Source organism: Ascaphus truei, chromosome 1 (assembly GCF_040206685.1).
Source record: "Ascaphus truei isolate aAscTru1 chromosome 1, aAscTru1.hap1, whole genome shotgun sequence".
NCBI classification, from domain to species: Eukaryota; Metazoa; Chordata; class Amphibia; order Anura; family Ascaphidae; genus Ascaphus; species Ascaphus truei.
In genome coordinates, this window is record NC_134483.1 from 214,377,128 (window position 1) to 214,403,357 (window position 26,230).

Genomic DNA, 26,230 nt, shown 5'->3' on the forward strand with positions numbered 1-26,230 from the left:
ACAGAGAGTGGAATCATATCCTGATGGACAGCCCTGCCTGAGCACTGCGCTGGTGGAACCGGACGTCGCCCAGGAGGTCGTCGGATCCTTTTTGAAGATCCCTTGAACGCCAAGGTGCAGCCGCATTGGGCAGGTATTGTTAAATAAGTGCACAAACTACAGAGTACTCACACATGTGGCAGCGCTGACCACGGGACAAGGGTTATACTGTGGACACGGTGTGGGGGTACGCGGTGGTGGGCACGAGGTATACACTCCTTGGTGGGAGTGGATGACATATGGGACTTTGGTACATGGTATGGGGTTATCACCCATGGAAAGTAGTGTTATAGAGTGATACAGTTATTGTTGCTGATGCATGTGTAATGTATTATGGTTTGTTGCTCCATATAGTAAACGGTTATACGTATACTCCTGTGTATGTGGTTACTATATGCGGGTCCTGTGTGGGGTACATTCTAGACGCCTAGAATCCTACACAGGTGGAGGCGCTGTAAGAAAGATCGCTCCAGAAGATTCACCCCAGTTTCCCATCAGCGGAGGCTCAGGCCTCCTGTGAACCTGCAGGTATACGCACCACACCTGGTAACATGTAGGTTTCCCCTCACATGCACTCTATCTGCGATTGGGGTAGGGGGAATATGCGTTACACTTATTAGAGCCTAAAGACTGATTTATTACTAGTACATACTATCTGCACTATTTTTTGCTCTTTTCTTATATTTTAAATATCACTGGACATATTCAGCGCTCCTCCTCTCATAGAAGAAAAGATATATGTTACATGACTGAACATTTGACACAACAATCTGTAAGATTAAAAGCAGTCAAAACAAATGAATGGCACACAAGTGTGCACTCACACAGAATTCACTTTGTTGCACAACACCTAATATAAAACATAACCTTTAATATAAATTAATAAAACATATCACTGTAATGTAGGTATAAACAGTAATTAAGTGGGATAGGGTGGTCAGGAAGGCTAGCTTATCCAAGAATGGGCTGAGAGTGTACAAGTATAATGCTGATAATGAGCCCTAATAAGGATTAATACCACACCCTTTTACTGTGCATTCCTCATAGAGGTGATACGTTTGCACCATCCATTAGCTACATGTCGCCAGCACTTTACAAATAGGTTGTTAATTTTGACACATGACTCCTATTGGCATTATATTTAAAGACATGTTATTTCTTGCCATCTATACTCCTTTTTTTTGAGCAGGGTGCTTCTAATCCTTATTAGGGCTTCATTATCAGTATTATACTTGTACACTCTGAGCCCATTCTTGGATAAGCTAGCTTCCTGACCACTCTATCCCACGATATACTTTTTAATTACTGTTTATACCTACGGTACTGTGATATTATACTTTAAACCTTATTAGTTTATATTAAAGGTTATGTTTTATATTATGTGGTGTGCAACAAAGTGAATTCTTTGTGAGGGCACACTTGTGTGTCCTCCATTTTGTTTTGCCTATTCACTCCCAATTCACAGTTTTTGCACCTAACTGTTATACCTGGGATTGCTATCCTTCACTTTGGTCAATAAGTGTGGAGATTAAGTTGATCATAAACCCTCTTTCCCCCACCCCCCTTTTTTTTCTCCAAGGTTGAAAGTGGCATTACTAGCAAAATTCAGTTTGTACTTTCCCTGTGTGGTTACAAGTTACAGCATACATTTTTACCCTTTTCCTGATTCATGAGGGCTGTGTATTACAGGCATCAGTAAACTCTAAGTGGCCATTTATAAATATTAAATACAGTCAGTCAGTCACCTTTCATTTCATGATCTCTAGTGAGCAGAATACTGGAAATTATATCTTAAATTGGACGTATCGGCATTTTAAGAGGAACAAAGACAGAAAAAGTAACTGTCAGGAAGTTGAGAAACGAGTGTAGAAATAGTGTAGTAATCTGCATGTTGGCTCGGTATTCTTCCGCAATCCTAAATGCATACTCATTATCTCCTCTCCTCTCACGAAACGTACTCACTTCTTCTCTACACATTATAACTGGGTGGTCTCATCACCTCATTGGGTAGATCAGCGGTGCGCAAACTGGGGGGCACAACCCCCAGGGGGGCGCGAGACTGCCGGCGGGGGGGCGCGGGGTTTACAGAGGCCCCGCGCGCTTCCCGAAGGCACTTAAATTAAGTGCCGGGGGAGCTGCAGGGCCTAGGCTCCGGCGGCTTCCTTCCTGCGTCGCCATGGTAACGCGGCGTCAAAATGAAACCGCAAGGTCATGCGACGTCACGTTGCTATGGCAACGTGACGTCATGCCGCCGGAGCGCAGGTAAGTGGAGGTTAGGGGGGGCGCGGGAGTGAGGGGACCGCCGGCAGGGGGGCGCAGGGAAAAAAGTTTGCGCCCCCCTGGGGTAGATGACACTCAAATGTTCCTGTCCACCAAAGACCTGTCAACAACAGTGAGGGACAGTCTCTAAAGGACTGTTGGTGAATCCCTACTGATGTCCATGCACGCCCTCCATGCATTGAGATGCATAGTTTATGTACATGTATTTCTGCCCTTTCTGTATGCCACGTATGATACCACAAATGATTCTCAGGGACAGAAATTTCCTTTCACTATGTGTATTTCACATGTGTTGCTCTTATAGCTGCATTTCATGTGTAATTCTCTGAATCCTGAGATGAGTGTATGTAGTCAATGTAAAGCTCTGGAGACAAATGGGTGGCTTGGTTTTAAACAATCCATGAGGATTAATTGCTTCAGTGGGCTGCAGAAAATGTATTCCCATATATTTTGTACAATATATATAGTATCCGATTGTGTGGGATTTATCTAACAATACCTAATTTGTTACATAAATTATTTTTCCAATATAATTGACATGAGACAGCTGAGTAAAGCATTCACTGTGAATGATGCTAGTGGTGATAGGTTTATGATGGTTGCAGTCATCCAGTATGTGAAATAGAAAATGTATACGGCTTCAGCCCTATTACTAAATAATGTTTGCATGTGTCTCTACATATGCCTAGCAACTGATTTGGGAGCAGTCATTTCGGGAGAAGGGTTGAAGTGCGCCCAAAGTCACTTCCTGCTTATACACCAGTGGGGAGAGTGTGAGTTTGTTTCCTTCCCCCCCTGTGTTGTTTGTCATCATGAGTAAATGTTAATACACTATACCCTCTGCATTTGTGTTCTTTTCTTCATATGACGTGAACCAGGAGTCCATGCACCTGAGGAATTCTACATCTGGAGTGACATAAGTGTTTCCAGTGCTATACATCACTGGGTTTATTTGCACATTGCACTGTTTATATTTGGTCACTTTGCGCCACGAGCACTTTTTGGTTCAGGTCTATTACTAAAAAAAGAAAACGTGAAAATAAAGGCTTGAGGGGAAGGAGAGGGTGATCCGTGGTGGCTGCTGCTTCTGTGATCGAGGGGTGGGGGAGAGAGGGTGATGTGATCCGTGGTGTGAGGTGCTTGCGTGCTCGAGGGGAAGGGGGAAGAGGGTGATCCGTGGTGGCTGCTGGTTCTGTAATCCGCAGGGGGGATTGATGTGAGATGCAGGGGGGGGTTGAGATGCAGGGGGATGTGAGATGCAGGGGGGATGTGAAATGCAGGGGGGGGGATGTGAAATGCAGGGGGGGGGATGTGAAATGCAGGGGGGGGGGGTTGAGATGCAGGGGGATGTGAGATGCAGGGGGGATGTGAGATGCGGGGGGGGGGGGGGTTGAGATGCGGGGGTGGATTGCGTGAGATGCAGGGGGGGATTGATGTGAGATGCAGAAGGGGATGTTAGATGCAGGGGGGATTGATGTGAGATGCAGGGGGGATTAGTGTGAGATGCAGGGGGGATTGATGTGAGATGCAAGGGGGGATTGATGTGAGATGCAGGGGGGATTGATGTGAGATGCAGGGGGGATGATGTGAGATGCAGGGGGATGATGTGAGATGCAGGGGGATGATGTGAGATGCAGGGGGGATGATGTGAGATGCAGGGGGATGATGTGAGATGCAGGGGGGATGATGTGAGATGCAGGGGGATGATGTGAGATGCAGGGGGGATGATGTGAGATGCAGGGGGATGATGTGAGATGCAGGGAGGATGATGTGAGATGCAGGGGGGGGTGGTTGATGTGAGATGTTGGGGAGGGGATTTATGTGAGATGCAGGGGGGGATTGATGTGAAATGCAGGGGGGATGTGAAATGCAGGGGGGGGATTGAGATGCGGGGGTGGATTGCGTGAGATGCAGGGGGGATTGATGTGAGATGCAGAAGGGGATGTTAGATGCAGGGGGGATTGATGTGAGATGCAGAAGGGGATGTTAGATGCAGGGGGGATTGATGTGAGATACAGGGAGGATTAATGTGAGATGCAGGGGGGATTGATGTGAGATTTAGGGGGGATTGATGTGAGATGCAGGGGGGATTGATGTGAGATGCAGGGGGATGATGTGAGATGCAGGGGGGATGATGTGAGATTTAGGGGGGATGATGTGAGATGCAGGGGGATTTATGTGAGATGCAGGGGGGGATTGATGTGAAATGCAGAGGGGATGTGAAATGCAGGGGGGGGTTGAGATGCGGGGGTGGATTGCGTGAGATGCAGGGGGGATTGATGTGAGATGCAGGGGGGGATTGATGTGAGATGCAGAAGGGGATGTTAGATGCAGGGGGGATTGATGTGAGATGCAGGGGGGATTAGTGTGAGATGCAGGGGGGATTGATGTGAGATACAGGGAGGATTAACGTGAGATGCAGGGGGGATTGATGTGAGATACAGGGAGGATTAATGTGAAATGCAGGGGGGATTGATGTGAGATTTAGGGGGGATTGATGTGAGATGCAGGGGGGATGATGTGAGATGCAGGGGGGATGATGTGAGATGCAGGGGGGGGGGCTTGATGTGAGATGTTGGGGAGGGGATTTATGTGAGATGCAGGGGGGGATTGATGTGAAATGCAGGGGGGGGGGTTGAGATGCGGGGGTGGATTGCGTGAGATGCAGGGGGGATTGATGTGAGATGCAGGGGGGATTAGTGTGAGATGCAGGGGGGATTGATGTGAGATGCAGGGGGGATTGATGTGAGATACAGGGGGGATTGATGTGAGATGCAGGGGGGATTGATGTGAGATACAGGGAGGATTAATGTGAGATGCAGGGGGGATTTATGTGAAATGCAGGGGGGATTGATGTGAGATTTAGGGGGGATTGATGTGAGATGCAGGGGGGATGATGTGAGATGCAGGGGGGATGATGTGAGATGCAGGGGGGGGGGCTTGATGTGAGATGTTGGGGAGGGGATTTATGTGAGATGCAGGGGGGGATTGATGTGAAATGCAGGGGGGATGTGAAATGCAGGGGGGATGTGAGATGCAGAGGGGGATTGATGTGAGATGCAGGGTGGATGTGAGATGCAGGGGGGGATTGATGTGAAATGCAGGGGGGATGTGAGATGCAGGGGGGGATTGATGTGAAATGCAGGGGGGATGTGAGATGCAGGGGGGGATTGATGTGAAATGCAGAGGGATTGATGTGAGGTGCAGGGGGGATGTGAGATGCAGGGGGGATTGATGTGAGATGCAGTGGGGATGTGAGATGCAGGGGGGATTCATGTGAAATGCAGGGGGGATGTGAGATGCAGGGGGGGATTGATGTGAAATGCAGGGGGATGTGAGATGCAGGGGGGATGTGAGATGCAGGGGGGGATTGATGTGAGATGCAGAGGGATTGATGTGAGATGCAGAGGGATTGATGTGAGATGCAGAGGGGGATTGATGTGAGATGCAGAGGGGGATTGATGTGAGATGCAGAGGGGGATTGATGTGAGGTGCAGAGGGATTGATGTGAGGTGCAGAGGGATTGATGTGAGATGCAGAGGGATTGATGTGAGATGCAGAGGGATTGATGTGAGATGCAGAGGGATTGATGTGAGATGCAGAGGGATTGATGTGAGATGCAGAGGGATTGATGTGAGATGCAGAGGGATTGATGTGAGATGCAGAGGGATTGATGTGAGATGCAGAGGGATTGATGTGAGGTGCAGAGGGATTGATGTGAGATGCAGAGGGATTGATGTGAGATGCAGAGGGATTGATGTGAGATGCAGAGGGATTGATGTGAGATGCAGGGGGGATTGATGTGAGATACAGGGGGGATTGATGTGAGATGCAGGGGGGATTGATGTGAGATACAGGGAGGATTAATGTGAGATGCAGGGGGGATTTATGTGAAATGCAGGGGGGATTGATGTGAGATTTAGGGGGGATTGATGTGAGATGCAGGGGGGATGATGTGAGATGCAGGGGGGATGATGTGAGATGCAGGGGGGGGGGCTTGATGTGAGATGTTGGGGAGGGGATTTATGTGAGATGCAGGGGGGGATTGATGTGAAATGCAGGGGGGATGTGAAATGCAGGGGGGATGTGAGATGCAGAGGGGGATTGATGTGAGATGCAGGGTGGATGTGAGATGCAGGGGGGGATTGATGTGAAATGCAGGGGGGATGTGAGATGCAGGGGGGGATTGATGTGAAATGCAGGGGGGATGTGAGATGCAGGGGGGGATTGATGTGAAATGCAGAGGGATTGATGTGAGGTGCAGGGGGGATGTGAGATGCAGGGGGGATTGATGTGAGATGCAGTGGGGATGTGAGATGCAGGGGGGATTCATGTGAAATGCAGGGGGGATGTGAGATGCAGGGGGGGATTGATGTGAAATGCAGGGGGATGTGAGATGCAGGGGGGATGTGAGATGCAGGGGGGGATTGATGTGAGATGCAGAGGGATTGATTTGAGATGCAGAGGGATTGATGTGAGATGCAGAGGGGGATTGATGTGAGATGCAGAGGGGGATTGATGTGAGATGCAGAGGGGGATTGATGTGAGGTGCAGAGGGATTGATGTGAGGTGCAGAGGGATTGATGTGAGATGCAGAGGGATTGATGTGAGATGCAGAGGGATTGATGTGAGATGCAGAGGGATTGATGTGAGATGCAGAGGGATTGATGTGAGATGCAGAGGGATTGATGTGAGATGCAGAGGGATTGATGTGAGATGCAGAGGGATTGATGTGAGGTGCAGAGGGATTGATGTGAGATGCAGAGGGATTGATGTGAGATGCAGAGGGATTGATGTGAGATGCAGAGGGATTGATGTGAGATGCAGAGGGGGATTGATGTGAGATGCAGAGGGGGATTGATGTGAGGTGCAGAGGGATTGATGTGAGGTGCAGAGGGGGATTGATGTGAGGTGCAGAGGGATTGATGTGAGATGCAGAGGGATTGATGTGAGATGCAGGGGGGGATTGATGTGAGATGCAGAGGGATTGATGTGAGGTGCAGAGGGATTGATGTGAGATGCAGAGGGATTGATGTGAGATGCAGAGGGATTGATGTGAGATGCAGAGGGATTGATGTGAGATGCAGAGGGTTTGATGTGAGGTGCAGAGGGATTGATGTGAGATGCAGAGGGATTGATGTGAGATGCAGAGGGATTGATGTGAGATGCAGAGGGATTGATGTGAGATGCAGAGGGTTTGATGTGAGATGCAGAGGGATTGATGTGAGATGCAGAGGGATTGATGTGAGATGCAGGGGGAGATGTTTGCAAAAATTTGTGAAAACATGGGAGAAGACCACGTGACCCTTCTTCTACACACACAAGTTAGATGGCTTTCAAGGGGGAAAGTGTTGACACGCATATTTGAACTACGAGAGCAGCTCCAGAGTAAAAAGAGTAAAAGTTTTTATTCCAACTATCTTGAAGACTAATCGTGGCTGCTGTAACTAGCATACAGTACCTGGCAGATATTAGATGAACTGTCATTATTTGTGTTTTAGATATCAGTGAAAACAGAGTTTCCTGCCATCACCCAGGAAGCTGTAAACATATTGGTACAATTCTTAACGTCGTACTTGTGTGAGCAAACATTTTCGTGTTTAACGAATATAAAAACCAAAAACAAAATAAACTGTTGTCTGGGGAAGAAGAACTTTGTGTGTGCCTATCAAATAGTGAAGGTCTGTCAAGCGCTTCTGTGTGAGGCAGGTTTGAGAGTGTCAGACACTGGAGTGGGCATAAGGGAGCTGACTTAGGTCGCTGATTCCACCGGTGCAGGGGGAAGGGGTAACCTCACCTGCTCCTCCGGTTGTGGGACCGCTCTCCTTGTCTCCTCCTGCGTGCCGCCGCCGAGATGCAAGTCAGGGGAAAGTTGGAAGTGCGGCGCAACTGCGCATGTCTGAAAGAAGCTCCCGGATATTCGGTTCCAAAAAAACTTTATTGACACACTCCAGGGCTACACCAGCATCAGGGGGAGATGCTGGTGTAGCCCTGGTGTGTGTCAATAAAGTTATACCGAATATACCGGAACCGAATATCCGGCAGCTTCTTTCAGACATGCGCAGTTGCGCCGCACTTCCAACTTTCCCCTGTGTGCCTATCAAAGCTGCGACCACGGATTACGATGCTGTGTGCAAAAATGCAAACCCAAGTTTCACATTAAATTAGGAAACAATTAGAATCAATGTTATTGTCATGAAAGTTGTATTCTTTTCAATTGTGAATGTATTATAAAACATTAAAATATAACTTGTTTTCTCGTTAACGACGAAGTATGCGTTCATTATTATTTATTAACCCTACTGCTTTACACGTCTATTTTGTGATTTACCCCTGTCGAACCTAATACGTGTCATCCAGATAGGGGTTCCCCGAAATTTCACAAAATACTTCAAGGGTTCCTCCAAACAAACAAAAAAAAGCTGTGTGTGCTGAGCACGCGCATAGTAAGTGAAACTTCTTTGTTTTTTGTCACAGAAATTTTATTTGTGATGGTGATGTTTTTAATTAAAAATCACAAAACAATTTCACTTCCAAAACACAAAAGTTTGACCACATGTTTTAGCTATTTGCACATCTATATTTATAGTAACTGAATTCTTTGTTTCTGCGTGGGTCAGTCAGTGTGTGTGTGTGTGTGTGTGTCTGCATGTGTCAGTCAGTGTGTGTGTGTGTGTGTGTGTGTGTGTGTGTGTGTGTGTGTGGTGTGTATGTCTCTCTCTGTGACCTACCCCCACCACGACGTAGCTGCGGACACGGGGAACTCTGACTGAGTCTCCTCCCCCCGGTAGAGCTGTGGGCTGTGTTTCCTGCTGCAGCCAGCCCCCCAGCGGAGGTACGGGACATGGGAGGTGCTCGGCAGCGGGGGAGTAGGCACATCACTTGGTGGCGCTGTTCGGCGCATCACTGGGCTGTGTGTGTGTGTCAGTCTGTCAGTCAGTGAGTGAGTGTGTACGTGTGTCAGTCAGTGAGCGAGTGTGTACGTGTGTCAGTCAGTGAGTGAGTGTGTACGTGTGTCAGTGAGTCAGTGAGTGAGTGTGTACGTGCGTCAGTCAGTGAGTGAGTGTGTACGTGCATCAGTCAGTGAGTGAGTACGTGCATCAGTCAGTGAGTGAGTGTGTATGTGCGTCAGTCAGTGAGTGCGTGTGTACGTGCGTTAGTCAGTGAGTGCGTGTGTACGTGCGCCAGTCAGTGCATGCGTGTGTATGTGTGTCAGTCAGTGAGTGCGTGTGTACGTGCGCCAGTCAGTGCATGCGTGTGTACGTGTGTCAGTCAGTGAGTGCGTGTGTACGTGCGCCAGTCAGTGCATGCGTGTGTACGTGTGTCAGTCAGTGAGTGCGTGTGTACGTGCGTCAGTCAGTGAGTAAGTGCGTGTGTACGTGTGTCAGTGAGTGAGTGCATGTGTACATGTGTCAGTCAGTGAGTGAGTGTGTATGTGTGTCAGTGAGTGAGTGTGTGAGTGAGTGTATGTGTGTCAGTCTGTGTGTGTGTGTCAGTCTGTGTGTGTGTGTGTCAGTCTGTGTGTGTGTGTCAGTCTGTGTGTGTGTGTCAGTCTGTGTGTGTGTGTCAGTCTGTGTGTGTGTGTGTGCTTCCTGCGGTTTTTCGTCTGAGGATAGCTGGCCAGCTCCCCCGCCATGATCCTACTCAGGTGCCCCACCGAACCAAGAAGCACTCCTCTTTCACCCCGATACCCTCCATCAGGTGGTTGAGTCTCCGGATGTGAAGCTGTAGCTCGGGGGGCAAGGAGGGCAGCTCCACGTCCCCCAGCCACGGGATCCTCTTCTTGTCTGGGCAGCTGCAGTTGAGAGCCTGCAGGTCTCTGCCAGGTAGCAGCGGGAAGAGAGAGGAGAAGGCCGGGGCCAGGAATAGGTGCGGGGAGATCGGGATCAGCAGCAGCGGCGCCCACATCACCTCAGCCGTGAAGTTCATGTTCCCCATCCACTCCTCCAGCTGCTGGTGGCCCCCTCGGCCTCCCCGGGGCTCACCGTCGTCACCAGCATGCAGTACTGGAAGGAGCTCTGGCTCACCACGTCCCGCACCACGTCCACGGCCCCCGCGGAGAGCAGCAGCAGTTCGGCGCAGCCGCACCAGTGCAGGATCTCGGCTGTGAGTAAATGTTGAGCGGGGGAGAGGGGAGCGGAGGAGGAGGAGGGAAAGCCGTTCTCCTCGTTCACCCAGCAGCGCAAGGAGGTCTCCGAGCTGTCCGTGAGCGTCGCCATGACTACCGCGCATGCCAGCGGGCGTGGGCAGTGGTGGCAGTTAGGAACGGCGGCGACGGACGTGTGGGAGAAATGGCATGCGCAGGGGGGCTCTGTCTGAGTCTCCAGCCCGGCAGAGTGCGCGGCTGGGACAGAGAGCGGGCCTGATCCCAGGAGCCGGTCAGCGGGTTGCCCCGGATGCCGCCCGTGCGCATCTCCACCTGGGGGAAATTGCGGACATTAGGAGCATAAGTCTGCGGCCGTGTAGGGGGAGAGGCGGCCATTAGGAGCGGCGCCGGCGGCGATTTTTTGAGCGGTTGGGATGTCAGTGTTGGGGTCGGGCTGAGCCAGAACACAGCCCGGCCTCAACTGCCAGCACTGACATCACATCCGTTTCATTTCTGTCTCCACAATCCATTTTTGCCCCATCACGAATGAGGTGCCACTAAAGAAGCTTCACTTCAAAAAGGTTGGGAATCACTGATCTATAAGATGGAAACTCACATTTCATAATCAGAATAAAGCAGTTCCAAAAACACTGTTGGGTAAACTGATGTTGGGATAAAATGTGAGTCGATCAGATCAGGTCTGGGTGGTCTGCTCACTGGTCCTCAATGGTATGGTATTCTCAGATGAAACAAAGGGGACATACCATAGATGGAGAGATCACGGAATTGCAAAGAAAGAAATGGCTGCTATATTGGAGCATGAGATGGGGCGTCATAGCATATGCTGGTTAAAAATGTCCTGTCTCAGTCTATTAACAAGGGGGATGAAGAGCATTCTGGTGAGACTATGAAGAGTGCTGTGAAGAGCGTGGGGTGCAGAAAGCAAGGCGCTGCTCCTGTCCTCCAAGAAAAGGAACCATCAAGGTGACTGTATTCGTGTCTGATGACACAACGTCCCACAAAAAAAGGGGCTAATTCTAGGCTTGGATGGGTGGAGGTGAAGGACAAGCCTCAGAGAGAAAGGGTTAATACTACAATTGTGTCTGAAATAGTTATTGGGGGATAATGCTGGTTGGAAATTAAACAAATGTAAGTGATGCAGTTGATGTTGCACAGAAATCTGGACAAATTCAGCAGGGATTTCAATCTGTCAGGTCAGTTGAGTGGTCTGAAAATAACATTATGCAGAGCGGGACGGAAGAGCCTGTCAGAGCAAGTAGGAGTTCAAAATGTTCCACTTAATGCATGTTTACAGTTCTTAAAAAAGTGTTAACAAGATGGGAGTTTGATGGGAACATGAGTAAGCTTTAGTCATCTATGGTTCATAAAGATCAAGATTTAGGGTTGGGCAGTAGTTTTAACAGAATTTGGGATAATATTGGGTCTTCGCATCATTTCTCTCGTTATAGACTTAACAGTACAGTGGGTAATGTGACGGGGGATGATGTTGATGTGTGTTTGAGTGCTGAGAATGCCTTCGCTGTAAAGAATAAGGATTCTTATTTTTGTTTATCCCATTCATCTTTCATTAGCTATTAAAGAAAAAATTTGGAAAGGAGATATTTGGTCTTTGCTGCTGGGTTATAAGGATAGTTTAATTAAATTGTGGGAAAGGTTTTATAATATGAGTGATGGAGAGAAGAAGCAGTTTGCTAGAATATTGGCAATTGGATTCAGGCATTTTCAATTCTAGCTAGTATTATTGGGGAGAAATTGCCTCTTCAATGCTCCGATTTATTTAAATATTTTGATACTGTACCATCTGGGTGGCTTAGAAAACCTTTGGTGCTAATGTTTAGTACCACTATTATGAAGCCTTTGGCAATTCTTAAGCAAAATGGTTGGTCATAAAAATGAAGATCTATGGATTTGTTATAGGACTCCTCGGAGGCCTTTCGACATTGCTGGCAGAGTCTGAGAGGTTTTCACTGGGCATTTAATGAAGGCAATTGTAAAAGGGGGGCCAAGATATAGATTCAGGCATGAGTGCTCATTTTGTAAAGGGAGGCACCCGGAAATCACGTGTGTTAGGGGAGGGAGATCAGTTGAGGTTAAGTCAGTAGTTAGAGATTAGACAGAAGGGCATGGCCAGCAGTGCTCATTACAAAAATGTTTGAATTCGCTAAATCTGTCATATCTCAACTACTGCACCGCAGAAGATATCACCTAGCTGCCAAGGAGTGATAGTTTTTTTTTTTTGTTCCGGTTGTCCATGTTTTAGCGCTGGCTATCCAGTCACTTTCTGGTTTTCAGCACAATTGAAACCAGGTAGTGCCTCACTTGCTGTTGCAATAGGTTCCTGTTGTTGTTGCTGCTGCTCCCATGTATGACCACTAGCTGTATGACCTTCGTTGCCTGCCTTTCTGCCTCTTCACTGCTGGACTCCTCCTTACTGCTGGATCCCCTTTTCCTGGTTCAGTTCTCTCTGCAAGTTCCACTGCAGCCCCTGGGTGCAGCTCGCTACCCCCTTGTGTGTTAACGGAGGGGGTAGGGAGTGTTTGTTCTGGTTAGCTGTGGTGGCTACCCATCTGCTCCTGTGTGGCCTGCTGTCCATGTTGTCACAGTTTGCAGCAGCCTTTTCAAACCGGAGCAGATGGATTAAAAAAAAATTGCCAATTTGCGCAGGCCTTAAACAACTTAGAGGCAGAAGTTTCGGCTATTCGCCAAGAGGAAATTGCGCTTTTAGCTTGCATGAGTACCATACGGGGCAAATTAGATTCATGTCTGGCCCAACCCATGGTCCAGCCACCACCACTCAAGGACAACACTGTGCGGGGTGCTCCTGACCACTCACTTCTCATACAGAACGTGTAAATTCTGGAAGGTGCAGTGTTCTCCGTTCATCCACCTGGTAGAAAAGGAAACGGATCTGGGTCCTCATACTGTAAGGAATCAGGGGCCACGTCCGCCTCAATGTGATCCCCCCCTACCTCCCACGGTGTACACTGCTGCTGCTGCATCTCCCCTTCAGCGGTATCCCCACCGTGGTGGCGCTCTGATTCCCAAACAGGCTTCCGCCATCTTGCCGAGACACACGCAACCGGTGCTTACAGAGCGCGCGTCTCCGGCGATAATTTATTCACTGCTCCCTGTCGTTGGCCACGCCCCCCGGCACAGCTGTTCTCCAGATACAGATTCAATGCTGTCTAACCACAGAGTGCTCCACGGCACACCCCTGCTCTGCCCCTTGCCTCCATTGGATCACTTACCTTTATAAACCCAGTCCTTCCGTTAACTCATTGCTTTGCATAATCTCATTTCAAGCAGTTGTGTTTCTGTGCCATGCTTTCCTTGTGTACTTCCCTCAGGTTCTGACCCAGGCTCAGCTGACTTCTCTCTGGCTCTCGACCTCGGCTTCCACCTCTCTACGCGTACCTCTAAGACCCTCGGACTCTGCTTTAGTACCACGACCATCCGGACATCTCCTACCCCTGATCCTCAGCTACGGAACCCACTAAGGCACTTCTACTACCCTGGATCCGGCAGGTACCTATCTCACTATATCTTTACTTCCTGGCCGACTACGCTACCACCACACTCCGGCCACGCTCTCTGCTGCGGGTGCGTGTCTCTATACGTCCCACCTCAGTGCAGGGGACGGGTCTGGTTTGCGGGCAGCACAAGAGTAACACATACTCCACAGGGGAACACCTTTAGTGACAATCAAATCCCTATGGGAAGCCAGTTGACCTTTGAACAGAAAGTGGACTTGTTAGAGGTATTGAACTAATTCAAGGATGTTTTTTCTAATTTTCCAGGGCAGACAAATTTAGTTTCGCATGTGATAGACACAGAACGGAGCCAGGTGCTTTATTTACCCTAATTTTAATCAAGCTGCCTATGCATTTCTTCCTCCGTTAAACAATTGCTTATTAAAATAGATGTTGTGGCTTCCTCCTACAACAATATCGACTCCTTAATAAATATAGAGACAACATAAGACAGAAATGTCCAGTGCTACATCCAAAGTGACAAAATCTATAGTACAATAATTCAGCGCTAATATTCTCATGAGTGTCATTTAGTTAAACCCTTTGGCCAAAGTCATCGTCACGGCATGACCAATTTGCAGGTCCTAACACTACCTGGGAAAATCCTCATTTACCTCTGCTGGAGGGAGAATGACCACAGTGGGTCTGTCGTACACAGGAACATGGGGAAAAAAAACCCTGCTAATTGGAAATTGGTCCGGGGCGAGGTTAAACCCTGGAAGGAGGGGACACCAACCTCCAAACAACTGATACCAGTTGAAAATTCAAAATGAATAAACACACAATCCCAGCAAGCTCAAGAACACTAAAACCCACCACATCATATATACAGCATATATATTTGTGTCCCAAAAATATACACTGGGCATTTCTGTCTTTTGTTGTATACATTTGGCCACGCTCAGTAGCACTCCTTTTTGACACAAACATATAAGCTGTATATATGATGGGGTGGGTTTTGGGGTTTTGAGCTTGCTGTGATTTGTGTTTATTAAATACAGAGACAAATCATTTATTGAATACCTCCTCCTTGTCTCCAATAATTTGCTTGCACATCACTCACACACTAGTAATCTTTTTATCTTTTTATTAATGTACTTGATTACTTGGGTTGATTTTACGGTCCATTTTTGCTAATGTGATTGTTAAATACTGCAGGCATTTTTTTTTGACAAATCCTTCTTCTGTTACATAATTTGAACTTTCCCTAGGAAATAAGTTTAAATTATTATCCAATGTTCAAAATATGAACAAACATTTTTTTTAACGAAACACAATAATATATTGTTTGATAAGATAATCTGCCATAATCACGTGCCTGCTGTAAAACCTCAGACCAATTTGTTCCTTGGCTTTTAAATATTTATGTAGCCATAGCTGGCCCAGGCTATACTTTCTGCCTCCTGTCACGTAAATCCTAGTAGCTACAGGCAGTGTCAGGCTATCCTGCCACCTGCAGTGGATGCAATAAAGGATACTGGGGCTTATGCAGAGAGGATAGAGAAGGGAAATAGTGCCATCTTTTGGCGAAAATACGCACCAGAGAAGCTTGTCCTGCAGAGAACATGGAGAGATTCATAAAATTCGCCGCAGCAGGTTTCTTTACTTTAAAAATTGCCAAACACGTGGCGAGATCGGTAAATTCGCCATGTTAAAATAGGGTGGTATGCAGGTAGCATAGATGCACTGCAACTCACCATTCTGCCCTATATTATAGCGAGTTCAATGTAGCCAGAAAAACTTGGCAATTTTGAATCTCATCAGAAAAAAAAGGTAACGCAGCTTTCAGCATACGCCCATAACTTACTCCAATTCTGTGGCTATTTTCCTGCCGTTTTCACATTAAATAACGTTCCTCTCTGCATAAGCCCCACTGTTTTATATACCCATGCCTGAGTCTACAGTCTATTGGGTAGGGGTATGATTAAAGACTGTCATAATGGGGACTGTCTCCAGTACACCTGTGGCGCTGACAACATGAGAAGAGCCTGAAGGATCACCAAAAGCCTGTTCAGTTTCCCCTTACCATCGCGGAAGCTCATCTCTCCTGAACCCTCACAGGTAACAAGCATCAGGACACCTGTAGCTCAGTGCTACATTTAGGATAGCCTTATATCTATCCCAAGCATTTTTTTTAATCCCTTGCTATATTAGCCTCTACCATCTATGTTGAGAAAATATTCCTCAAAACCACCACCCTTTCTGGGAAGTACTTCCTCACATTTCCCCATAGCCTGCCATCCTCCAGCTTCAGAGCATAACGTCTTCTTCTAACACAGGGGTGCTCAACGCCAGTCCTCGAGACCCTCAAAGTTGAAGACTGACACCTTTGCTAAGGCAGGGATATCCTTAAAACTAGAGCTGGGCAAAACGGTCAAAACCAGTTTCCCCACATTTCCTGAGCTTTCCATTAAAAATTCATTCTGCAGTGCAAAATCCATCAACAGATCGTCCCAGTTCCAATCCGTGCAGATTAAAACCTGCTGCTGGATACAATTCATTGGCGGATTTAAAAGAATCCAATCCCCGGATTACGCTGGCAGATTGTTGGGAATCCGCCAGGTAGATTGTCAGTGACTTTGATTCCTGGAAATCGGCGGATCAGTCTCAAAAGAACTGGCCGATCCAAATCTGCAAAAACTTTTTCACCCATAGCTACTTAAAACCTGACCTGTTGGGGGGTATGCGGCCTGGAGTTGAGCATCCCTGTTAGCACTTCTTTTCCTCTGACGTATGCTACTCCCTTGCACTTTGTTGAAAACCTTTATAAAATGGAATGTTTCAATCGAAACCTATACTCTCCTCCAAGGTCCTCTAGTCTTTCCTGTTAAGTTTAATGAAAGAACTATAGCATGCTAAATATTAAGCAGTACTCTTTCTTGTTTTATTAAAACCGGTTTTAGAAAATATTGCCCTTGGATTTCCAATTGTTTACTTTATGACAATATTGCATTAAATGTTTTGCTACCAATGAGCATTTCCAGGCAGTATAGAAATATACCTTTTTGAAAGAGGCCGTACAAAATGAGGATCACGTTGCCACAGCGTGTAAGGGATGCTGAATTTGAATGTTCTTTATACAACTTTCCTGCTCTGCAGTAACTTAAGCATTCAACATATGTTTTGGTCAGTCTACCAAACTCTTGGCAGAGTTTACTGCAAGACGTAGAAAACTGCTTCCTTGCTTTATTTCCTGGTGCAACTCAAAAAAAAAAAAAAGGCTCAATTCAAAGCTTTTTTTTTGACCTTACCAACTAATTAACTTTGTCAGCAAGTAAACTATATTTTGGATGTCCATAAAGAGGAGGCTTGGATTATTAGCCTTCGTTCATTCATTTAAAAACAAACTCTCTCCCCCCTCACCCCCAATAAACCAAGGTGTTGGGAAAATCTCAATATACTGCACTACACTACTCAAAACGTTATTCTTTTGTGCATATCTTGTTTTAAAAGAATTTGTTCATTTCCACTGTATGGCAAAGGGAATATTCAACATATTGCATTCATTTTTGTGTGTGTAAACAATGTGGATATTTGTTTATTTTACTGCAGTTTACTCCATATGGAAAAATTTGACATTTACAAAATCATGTAGTATTGCTATCCAGATAGTATCTGAGCAAGTTATATGACATACCAAGTAACCCATCAATTACTGTTGACTAGTTTCTAGGAGGAGATCCCATTCACTACTCCAGAACCTAATTGGAACAGAACAGGAGCCCCCGTCCCTTCAGTTTATCACTGGCACCGGATGCGACCATGTGATCAGTGGAAAAGGGATAAAGGGTTAAACAATTACTACACTAGATCCCATTAAAGTTCTATTATTTTCTATTAAGTCGCATGGGACATGGACATCTAGACAAAACCTGAAGTTTTCTATATAGTTTCAAAATATACAACAATCAATCTGTGAGGATTCGGGGGTCACGGCAGTCGCAGCGTGACCCCCCCTTACCTCCTACGGCTCCCACTGCCGTGGGACGTCCTCGCCGCCGGTCTCACCAGGTTCCCATGGATCTGGGGCTTCCCCGTCGCCCCAGACGGGCCACTGCTGCCCCGCACCCCGGCGGCAGCCATTTGTCCCGGGCACGCACTTGCCTACATTACAGAGCATGCGCCAGGCGAAGATAATTTATTCACTGCACTAGCAGTGAAACCACGCCCCCAACTTTCACACAGGCTGCTACTCAAACTTAAAGCTCCCCATCTGGCTGCCTGTCATAGGAACCAATCCATCACAGCTCCTCGTGTTCCTCCAGGACTGCCCCCACTCCCCATTGGTCAGCCACAGTATATAGTACCTGTCTTACCTCTCTCACATTGCGCGACATAGTCTCTGCTTACGGACGTCTATTCTGGCTTTCCCTTTGCTCTTCGTTATTCAGGTTGCGACCCGACTTGGCGGACGTTCCTCTCTGGCTCTGGACCCCGGCTCCCACTTGACCTTGCAGCTTCTCTCATCCCTCGACTACAGCTTGGACCTCGACCTCCCGGATCTCTCTCTCCCTGACCTTGGCTAACGGCAACGACTTCGTCTCTTCTGTACCGGTACCGACAAGTATTGCTACAACTATTCACACCTGGCCTGGCAACGCCAAAACACCACACTCCGGCCACACTCCTTCTGCTGCGGGTGCATGCACATATACGTCCCCACCTCAGTATAAGGGACTAGTCTGGTCTGGGAGCAGCAGCACCGGCGTAACACAATCACTTGAAATTGTCACACATGTTGACATAGATTGTCAATAAGTTTGATAGATGCATATATGACTGTATTTTATATGTCATTTCCAAAGCAGGTATGTTCATTGATTAGTTACCTAAAAGCAGAAACACGTTTTTATTGGCATTGATAACACAATACAATGTTACAATAATAATATAGTGGCCATGGGATCTTATAAAATAAATGACAAATCAAAATGTAACGTGCCTGCAAAGCTACAGCAAATATAAATATCCCTTGTGAGCACATACTGTACACACGTCTCAGACAGGTCTGCAACCCTGCCTTCCCCATCATCTCTTAGCGTACAGTGCTTCCACTGCAGCCAGGGAAATGACATGCAAAGGAGCACACAGTGTCACCTTTTACTTCATATGCATGTTAACATAGAACCCCTATAAGCATATGCCTGTCGTATTACATAGCTTTTCAACACCGCCTGGGTTAAAGTGGTGCACAGCTATTTTGACCTCTTGGGTCTCTTCAGTGTGAGGTTGGTTATACTGGCTTTGCAATGTGTAGTTGGAATAGGTTTCAACCATACATTATATAAGTGTGGTTGAAACCTATCCCAACGCTACAAACATTAGAATAATTGTATTCATACTGTACTAACATCACACCACTGATTAAAAGTTTTAGCACCCTCCTTGTCAGTCTCTCGCTCTCCCCCCCCCCCTCAAAAAAAAACCATACTGTACAGTACAGAAATCTACTGTAGTGTCACAATATAGTGTTTCAACCTTTGTCTGGTGACCATTGAGATAGATTTACTGCATTAACACAACCAGAGCAGGCACAATACAATGGACACTGCTGTTTTAAGTTTCTAATGCAATATACTTTAGCCACATCAGTTTTTGCACGTTCTCTTTCACTTATTTTGCGGTTTGCTGGTCTGGAATGACTTGGCCAATGGGTTCATGTGAAACTTCCCTTTTTCAACAGTTTCATCCTGCTCTGTTCATCCATCCTTTAGGTTGCTCTTTACGGTTCCTTTCTGCCGTAGTTGCACACTGCATTATTATTATTATTATTATTATTATTTTTCTTGTGTACAGGCATCATACAAACTTTTTTTTTATAAATATTATTCACCTTAGGACATTCTGATTGTATTTCCCATGTAAACTAAATTTACTGAAAATAAGCAGATGAAAGTCAGTATGTACTGTCATTAAATGGTAAAAGCTCAACGTTTCATATGAAATTTTTGTCATCGCAGATTCAGTTAGTTAAAAATGATGGCCAAATAGACAGTTAATATTTTGTTCAGGCTAAACAAAGCTTATGAGAATAGTTAGAATGGTAAAAGGAAAGCAGGAAAGTAGGTAAAAGATAGAAAAACAAAACAAAATAAGTGTATATTTGAATCCATCAGGCTATTAGTCTATTAATGCTAACGTATTTACATACTAGCCATGTTAGCTGAAGCCAGAGATATGCAAGTTGAAACTATATAATGCAACTTGCAAATGAGCTTATACAGAGATTATAAAAATGAAAAACAAACATTGGGGATTGCGAATTACAGAAAAATAGGTATTGCAAGGATTAGAGGTGACAGGCGGTGCAGTGAAAGCCCATGGCAGTGATGGGTTGTCCTGGGACAGGGGGTAAAATAGACACTAAGCAGCACCGTTTAAACACAAAACAGGACTGCTTTCCACCTTTCCCCGAGGCGGAGCCGACTAACGCATGCTGCTGTTACAGACCGTGTAGCCGCTGATTCAGTCCATTTGAGTGAGTTCTTGAGCAATCTATGGATGCTCTGCCCTGGGTCTCCATGTTTACCAACAGAGCATTGCAAACCTTTCACAAAGAAAGTTAGTGAATGATTTTTCTACAAGAAAAAACTGACAAGGTTCACCAAAACAATTTGCAAGGTCACATGACCAATGTGAGGTGACATTGGTCATGTGACCTTGCATTTGTTTAATTTTGAACAGAAATGCAGTCAGTGTAAGTACGGGTATCAGGTGTTTGTGAGTAAGTAGTGGTGTGTAGAACTATTCATCCCTGCAAAATGTTCCACATGTTGGCACCTGAGCACATGCCACGACCCTTTCAAAATGAGACTTTCCGTGTAGAATCTACAAAAACTAATCCAAAGTGATAAAGTTGGAAAATGCATATTGAAAATAAATATTTAAGATTTACAGAGAAAAACAGATTTCAGTTGCATATGTATTTAACCCCTTTGCTACTGAGCCCTAAATCAGCTCGGGTGCAAATGAATCGTTGTGAAAGGTCACAAAATTAGTGAAATGGTTTCAATGTGTGTAATCAAAATGGTTTAACTTGTAGATAATTTCCCTCAGGTGTATTCAAGCTGCAAATCACATAGTGATTAAACAAAGCAGCTATAAAGACTAAGTAGCGTTCGAAACATGTCAGGGATAAAATGAGAGTCACAGATTAGAAGTGTACAAAAAAAATGTCAAAGTTGCTTATTATCGCTCTCAGTCCATCATTAAGAAGTGGAAGATGCATCATACCACCCATATCAGGTTGCCCTCCCAAGCTGAGTATCTGGCCAAGTAGGAAACTGGTTCAGGATGTCAGTCTGAAGCAAACAATGACCACAAGAGATCTGCAAAGTTGTGTGAGATTCAATGTCAGTGTTAACACATCAACAATAAGTCCGTCCCTACACAAAGCTGGGCTATATGGATAGGTGGCAAGAGAGAAGCCATTACTCAAAAATACTCATCCATTACTCAAAAATACTCATCTTAAATCATGTATAGAGTTTGCAAAAAGGCATATAGATGATACTGCAGACATGTGGAAAAGGGGTTTGTGGTCAGACGAGACAAAAATGTATATTTTTTGGTCTAATTTTCAAGTATAGCATCTTGTGCAAGCCCAACACTGCACTCAACAGCATCTCAACAGCCAAGCAGGGTGGTGGGAACAATATTGTGGGATCTTTTCAGCCAGGACTGGGAAGCTCGTCAGGGTAGTAGGAGAATGGATGGTGTCAAGTACATGTGAACCCTTGAGGGAAAACCTGTTTGCGTCAGTCAAGACTGGAAAAAGACCCAAAGCACAAAGCCACACTGGAGTGGTTGAAAACGAGAATTAATGTTTTGAGTGGCCCAGTCAAAGTCCTGACATAAAACCAAAACTAACATTTTAAGGATGTCTTCTATCTACACCTTTTGTATCTAAAGCCCCCTCCTACTGCCCAACACCTCTGGAATACCTTTCCCCTCAATACTCAATTATCAACCTCTCTATCCACCTAAGACCCAAGACCCATCTTAAAATACACCTCTTCAACAAAGGATTCGGGTAGCTCCCTGGCTGATACTATACACCTCCTACATCGACAATGGCCCCTTGCAGACACACTTACCAGCTCCTACAGTACTTTCTCTGTACATTCTTCCTTAGATTGTAAGCACGCTTGTCATGCAACATATGTTTTTTTAACAAATATTGATAGCGGAAGTTTATAACCAAGAAAGAAATGATAGCTTAGACAATTTTGGTTTGGATGTCCACCTGCAAATATATTACCAAATCAAGTGTTTTAGGGGCTTCCAGTTCACTAGTGAGGAAGAGAATGTTTTGTGCAGTATAAGAAAAAGGGACATCTAATTATATATTCTTTTATCAACCCTAGGAGAGAGGAAAAACCGTTAGTACTGTACCAATAAGCACCAGTGCCATATTCCATCAAATGGTCTCTGCATATTTATTTAAAAGATTGTTACTTGATGTAAATACATGACAAATGACATAATTTCCTTACTCCATCAGAAACTCTGAAATTAAAATATACAATGGTTCCCAACTTCCACAGATTAAGCAGACAGAGCTATGCTTGCCATTTCTCTCTCTGTACCTTAATGAATCACATGACTACGGTCACATTTTTATTCGTATCATCAGAGTAGTGTTACGCAATCCTTGTTCTAGAGCACGTGGATTACTTGCGTTATTGCACTGTTTCATCTCCAAGTTTATAGATCTTCTACTTGAAATTTAGAGTTTCAATTGAGGAGTGTCAAATATTTAAAATAATGAAAATACAATTTACAAAATCTTAACCCTAATTTGACACAAAAAAAAAAATGTCCTGAGAAACTTACGGCACCGCATACAATCTTCACCTCTACACTCTGCTGTGCTCCTTCAAGGCCATTTCATCGGTTTAACTACTACGTAATTGTATTATATATGTACAGTGTAAAATTATATATATATATATTCTGCCTTCCAAACATTTTTTGGTTAGTTATTTTAACAATATTTAATCTATGTGCATCTTCAGTAAAGAAAATATACCTTTAAATGCCTAAAAAAAAACTATTTTAGAGCAATAAAAAGTGTAGGCTCTTTGTGCTCTTAATATTTTGGTCAAACACATTTTAAGCTTGCTAGTCTACATTTTGGCAACAAAAAAAAAAAAGCACATTTTCAGACATTTTCTCTTTTATATATAGCTTACAAATATCAAAAACATTGCCTACCCCTTTGTAAAGCTGCTATACTACGTAGTGGGCCACAGTTAAATAAGTGCTCGAAAATATAATTTATGTGCCAACTAGCGATTCAAGAACAAAATAAATGCAAATGTTTTGTCCTTATATCTTCAGTCAGAATCTGAAATAGGTACATTTATACCTAGGGACAATTCGCCAACTTGGCCTGGTCTTTCTTTCTAGAATGATCTTTAGCATCACTAAAATATTATTTATATTTTTTTTATATATATATATATTTCTATGATAATGAAACCATAATTTCCAAAAGATATACACATACTTTAAAAAATATTTTCAGTGTGCAGATTTTTTTTAAACAAATTTAAAAACAAAGTTTGTTAGAAATAAAAGACTTCAGCAGCAGTACAAGGTATGTGTGTAGGAATATATATAAATGTAAATATCAGATTTTACATAGTCATCCATCTTTCCTATTTTAGGCAATATAGCAACCAATTTATAAATGACTGTTAATCATAGTTAAGGCATCAGTGCGTCATGGGCAGAAGACTCACAAAATAAATATAAACTGAGCAAAGCATTGTCCTCTTAGTGGCACATCCGTAAAACTCAACATTGCACATTTCACCTGCCGGCCACTTTCGTTACAAAAGACATCAATTTTAAACATTTTCATTGCCAATGCAGAACAATGGCTTGCGGGTCTCTCTAAAAGTTGTGGGGATTGAACAGTACAGAAAGAAAATCAAAGCACAAATTTGACATCATTCTTCAGGTCATTCATTGTACTAAAGCGATCTGGCAGTATTCTCATTTTGACTGTGCCATCAGCCCCACAAGAGAAGATGTGATTGGCTGGACCAGTGTCTATCTGCATCACCCCTGTTCCAATGTTCCTGAAGAGGGACTGGCGAGCATGCTCATTAATGAACGTGTGCAGAAGACTGAAAGTTGAGAAGCTCCACACCTGGGGAATAGGGGGGAAAAAAAAGTTACAGTCAATGCACATTATACGAATTATCATATACCATATTCAATCTCCGAAGTGCAGATGGATAATATATCACTACCACCATTTTCTTATCCTTATTCCCAAAATCTTCTCTAAATGAAGCAAGTTTTCTACTTCAGAAAATCATTTGAACTATACACTGCTGTGATGATACTGCTTGTACGCTAGAAACTTTCTATTTTAGTTAAACAGTTCCAAAGCGACCTTAACATTGAATTTAAGACTTCAGTGTTTTTTTCAATGAAAGTAGTAGTACTTTCCTCCTCTCCCCAAATAGCAATAACTAGCAACATATTTAAAAAAAAAAAAAAATTAACAAAACTAGGTGGCAATAGCCCATTAACTAAGGGAAGGGAATAAATACCTTAATGTTGCCCTCTGCAGATCCAGTAATAAAGTATTCCTCTGTTGTATCGATAGCAATAGCCTTCACAGCAGAATCATGGCTCTGAAAAATGTGCGTTTGTTGTCTTTGACGTAGATCATACAGACAAGTGAACCCTTTTCTTCCTCCTGATATTAACAGTTGATGTTTTGGAGCATAAGAAACCACAGTTGCTCCACTATCATGACAGGTAAAAGCTGCAAAGTACAATGAAGGAGAACAAGGGAGTAAGCAATAACTACAAATCAAAACATTTCATTGCTCAATTAATTACATCAGAAATATGTATATATACACGTTTTTTTTACCAATACAGGCTAAGTGGAAGAACCATGAAAAACATGGCAGCATACCACAAGGTACTTGTGTACAGTATGTTTTGCGTTTTTTCCTTTATTTGGCAAAGGGCTAGATGGGATTGTCAGATTATTGCAATTTATTGTATTAATGGCTCTAGTACAGGGGTGCGCCAACTGGGGGGTGCGAGATTTTCTGGGGGGGCGCAGCAGTTAGAGGTCCCACGCTCTCCCCCATGGCATTTAAATTAAGTGCCGGGGGACCACACGAAGTCGCTGTAACTAAACTTACCTTGGCTTCTAGCGACACGTCGTCTTGGTAGCCTGGCATCAAATGACGTCGCAGGATCACGTGACTTCACGTAACCTGGCATCAAATGACGCCGCAAAATCACAGGACTTGGCGTGACCCTGTGGCGTCATTTGACGCCGGAGCCGAGAGGGGTGGTGAACAGGGAAGAAGAGCAGGCAGGGGGGTGCACACCTGCTCTAGTATACTAAAAACCATCCGCTCTCGATCCTTAATAGTTGTGCAATAATGGTAAATCTGTATGTCCCAGGTTCAGGTCTGTGATCTTGTGCAAATCAATCACCTATGCCATGGCCCGCGATTATAGTGGCCCCGCGCGTGCGAGGTCACGCGTGCGAAACCTGCATTGAGGTCCAAGGCGATGGGGAGGCGTGGCCGTGACGTCACGTGAGCAGTTAGCCCTCATTGGCTGAACCGCGCACATGACCCGGCTGTTGCACGACAAACATAAAACGGTTTGTCTTCTCAAGAATCGCGCACACGGTCGCGCTTCATCACGCGGTCACGCTTCCTCGCTCGCGCACTTTATGGGCGGCCTCATAGAGAAGAGGTCTGTTCGCGCCGCGTTTGCGCATCATCGCTGCTACTTTAATCGCGGCCTTGGGCACCAGAAAGTTTGTTACAAGCGCTCTGGACTATAGATTGATTGTGATAGCAAATCCTATAATGCACAGGGCTACAGGCATTGCTAGTGCTGTAAAGCAAACGAATAATTATACAGTAAATTACAGAACATTAACATTTGATAGGGTTTGAATATACTCAAGTATAACATGTATTTTTTTCACATCTCTAGGCTACAAGAACAAAGTGATATTTAATTCAATAAGGGGGAGAGCAGTTGAGCTCCTTCAAAGGGCCAAACAAGTGTCTGTTCCTGTAACAATGCTCATAATGGATATCTAGCAGAGATATAGATTACAATTAATACCCGTATTAACTAGGCAATCCTCGGCCATAAGACACCTTCTGGCGCTGGAAGACATATTTTAGTCTATTCAATTCAATGGGCTGTTGTGAGATTTAAAATAGATTATAAATCTGCGCAATTGAATTCAGCAGAAACGAGTTCATTCAAT

At 44.9% G+C, this 26,230-nt stretch overlaps 1 protein-coding gene across 2 annotated transcripts in view; it reads right to left on the reverse strand.

The window, feature by feature from the left end:
- Positions 1–22,370: 22,370 nt before the first annotated feature.
- Positions 22,371–26,230, reverse strand: part of DMXL1 (Dmx like 1) — a 121,088-nt gene continuing 117,228 nt past the window's right edge. For both annotated transcript variants that reach the window (XM_075601133.1, XM_075601142.1), the window contains 2 exons: positions 24,525–24,742; positions 22,371–24,115 (listed from right to left, as the gene is read on the reverse strand). In XM_075601133.1, coding sequence (XP_075457248.1) covers positions 23,894–24,115; positions 24,525–24,742 — 440 coding nt within the window. In that variant the 3' untranslated portion in view covers positions 22,371–23,893. The remainder of the gene's footprint in view (positions 24,116–24,524; positions 24,743–26,230) is intronic.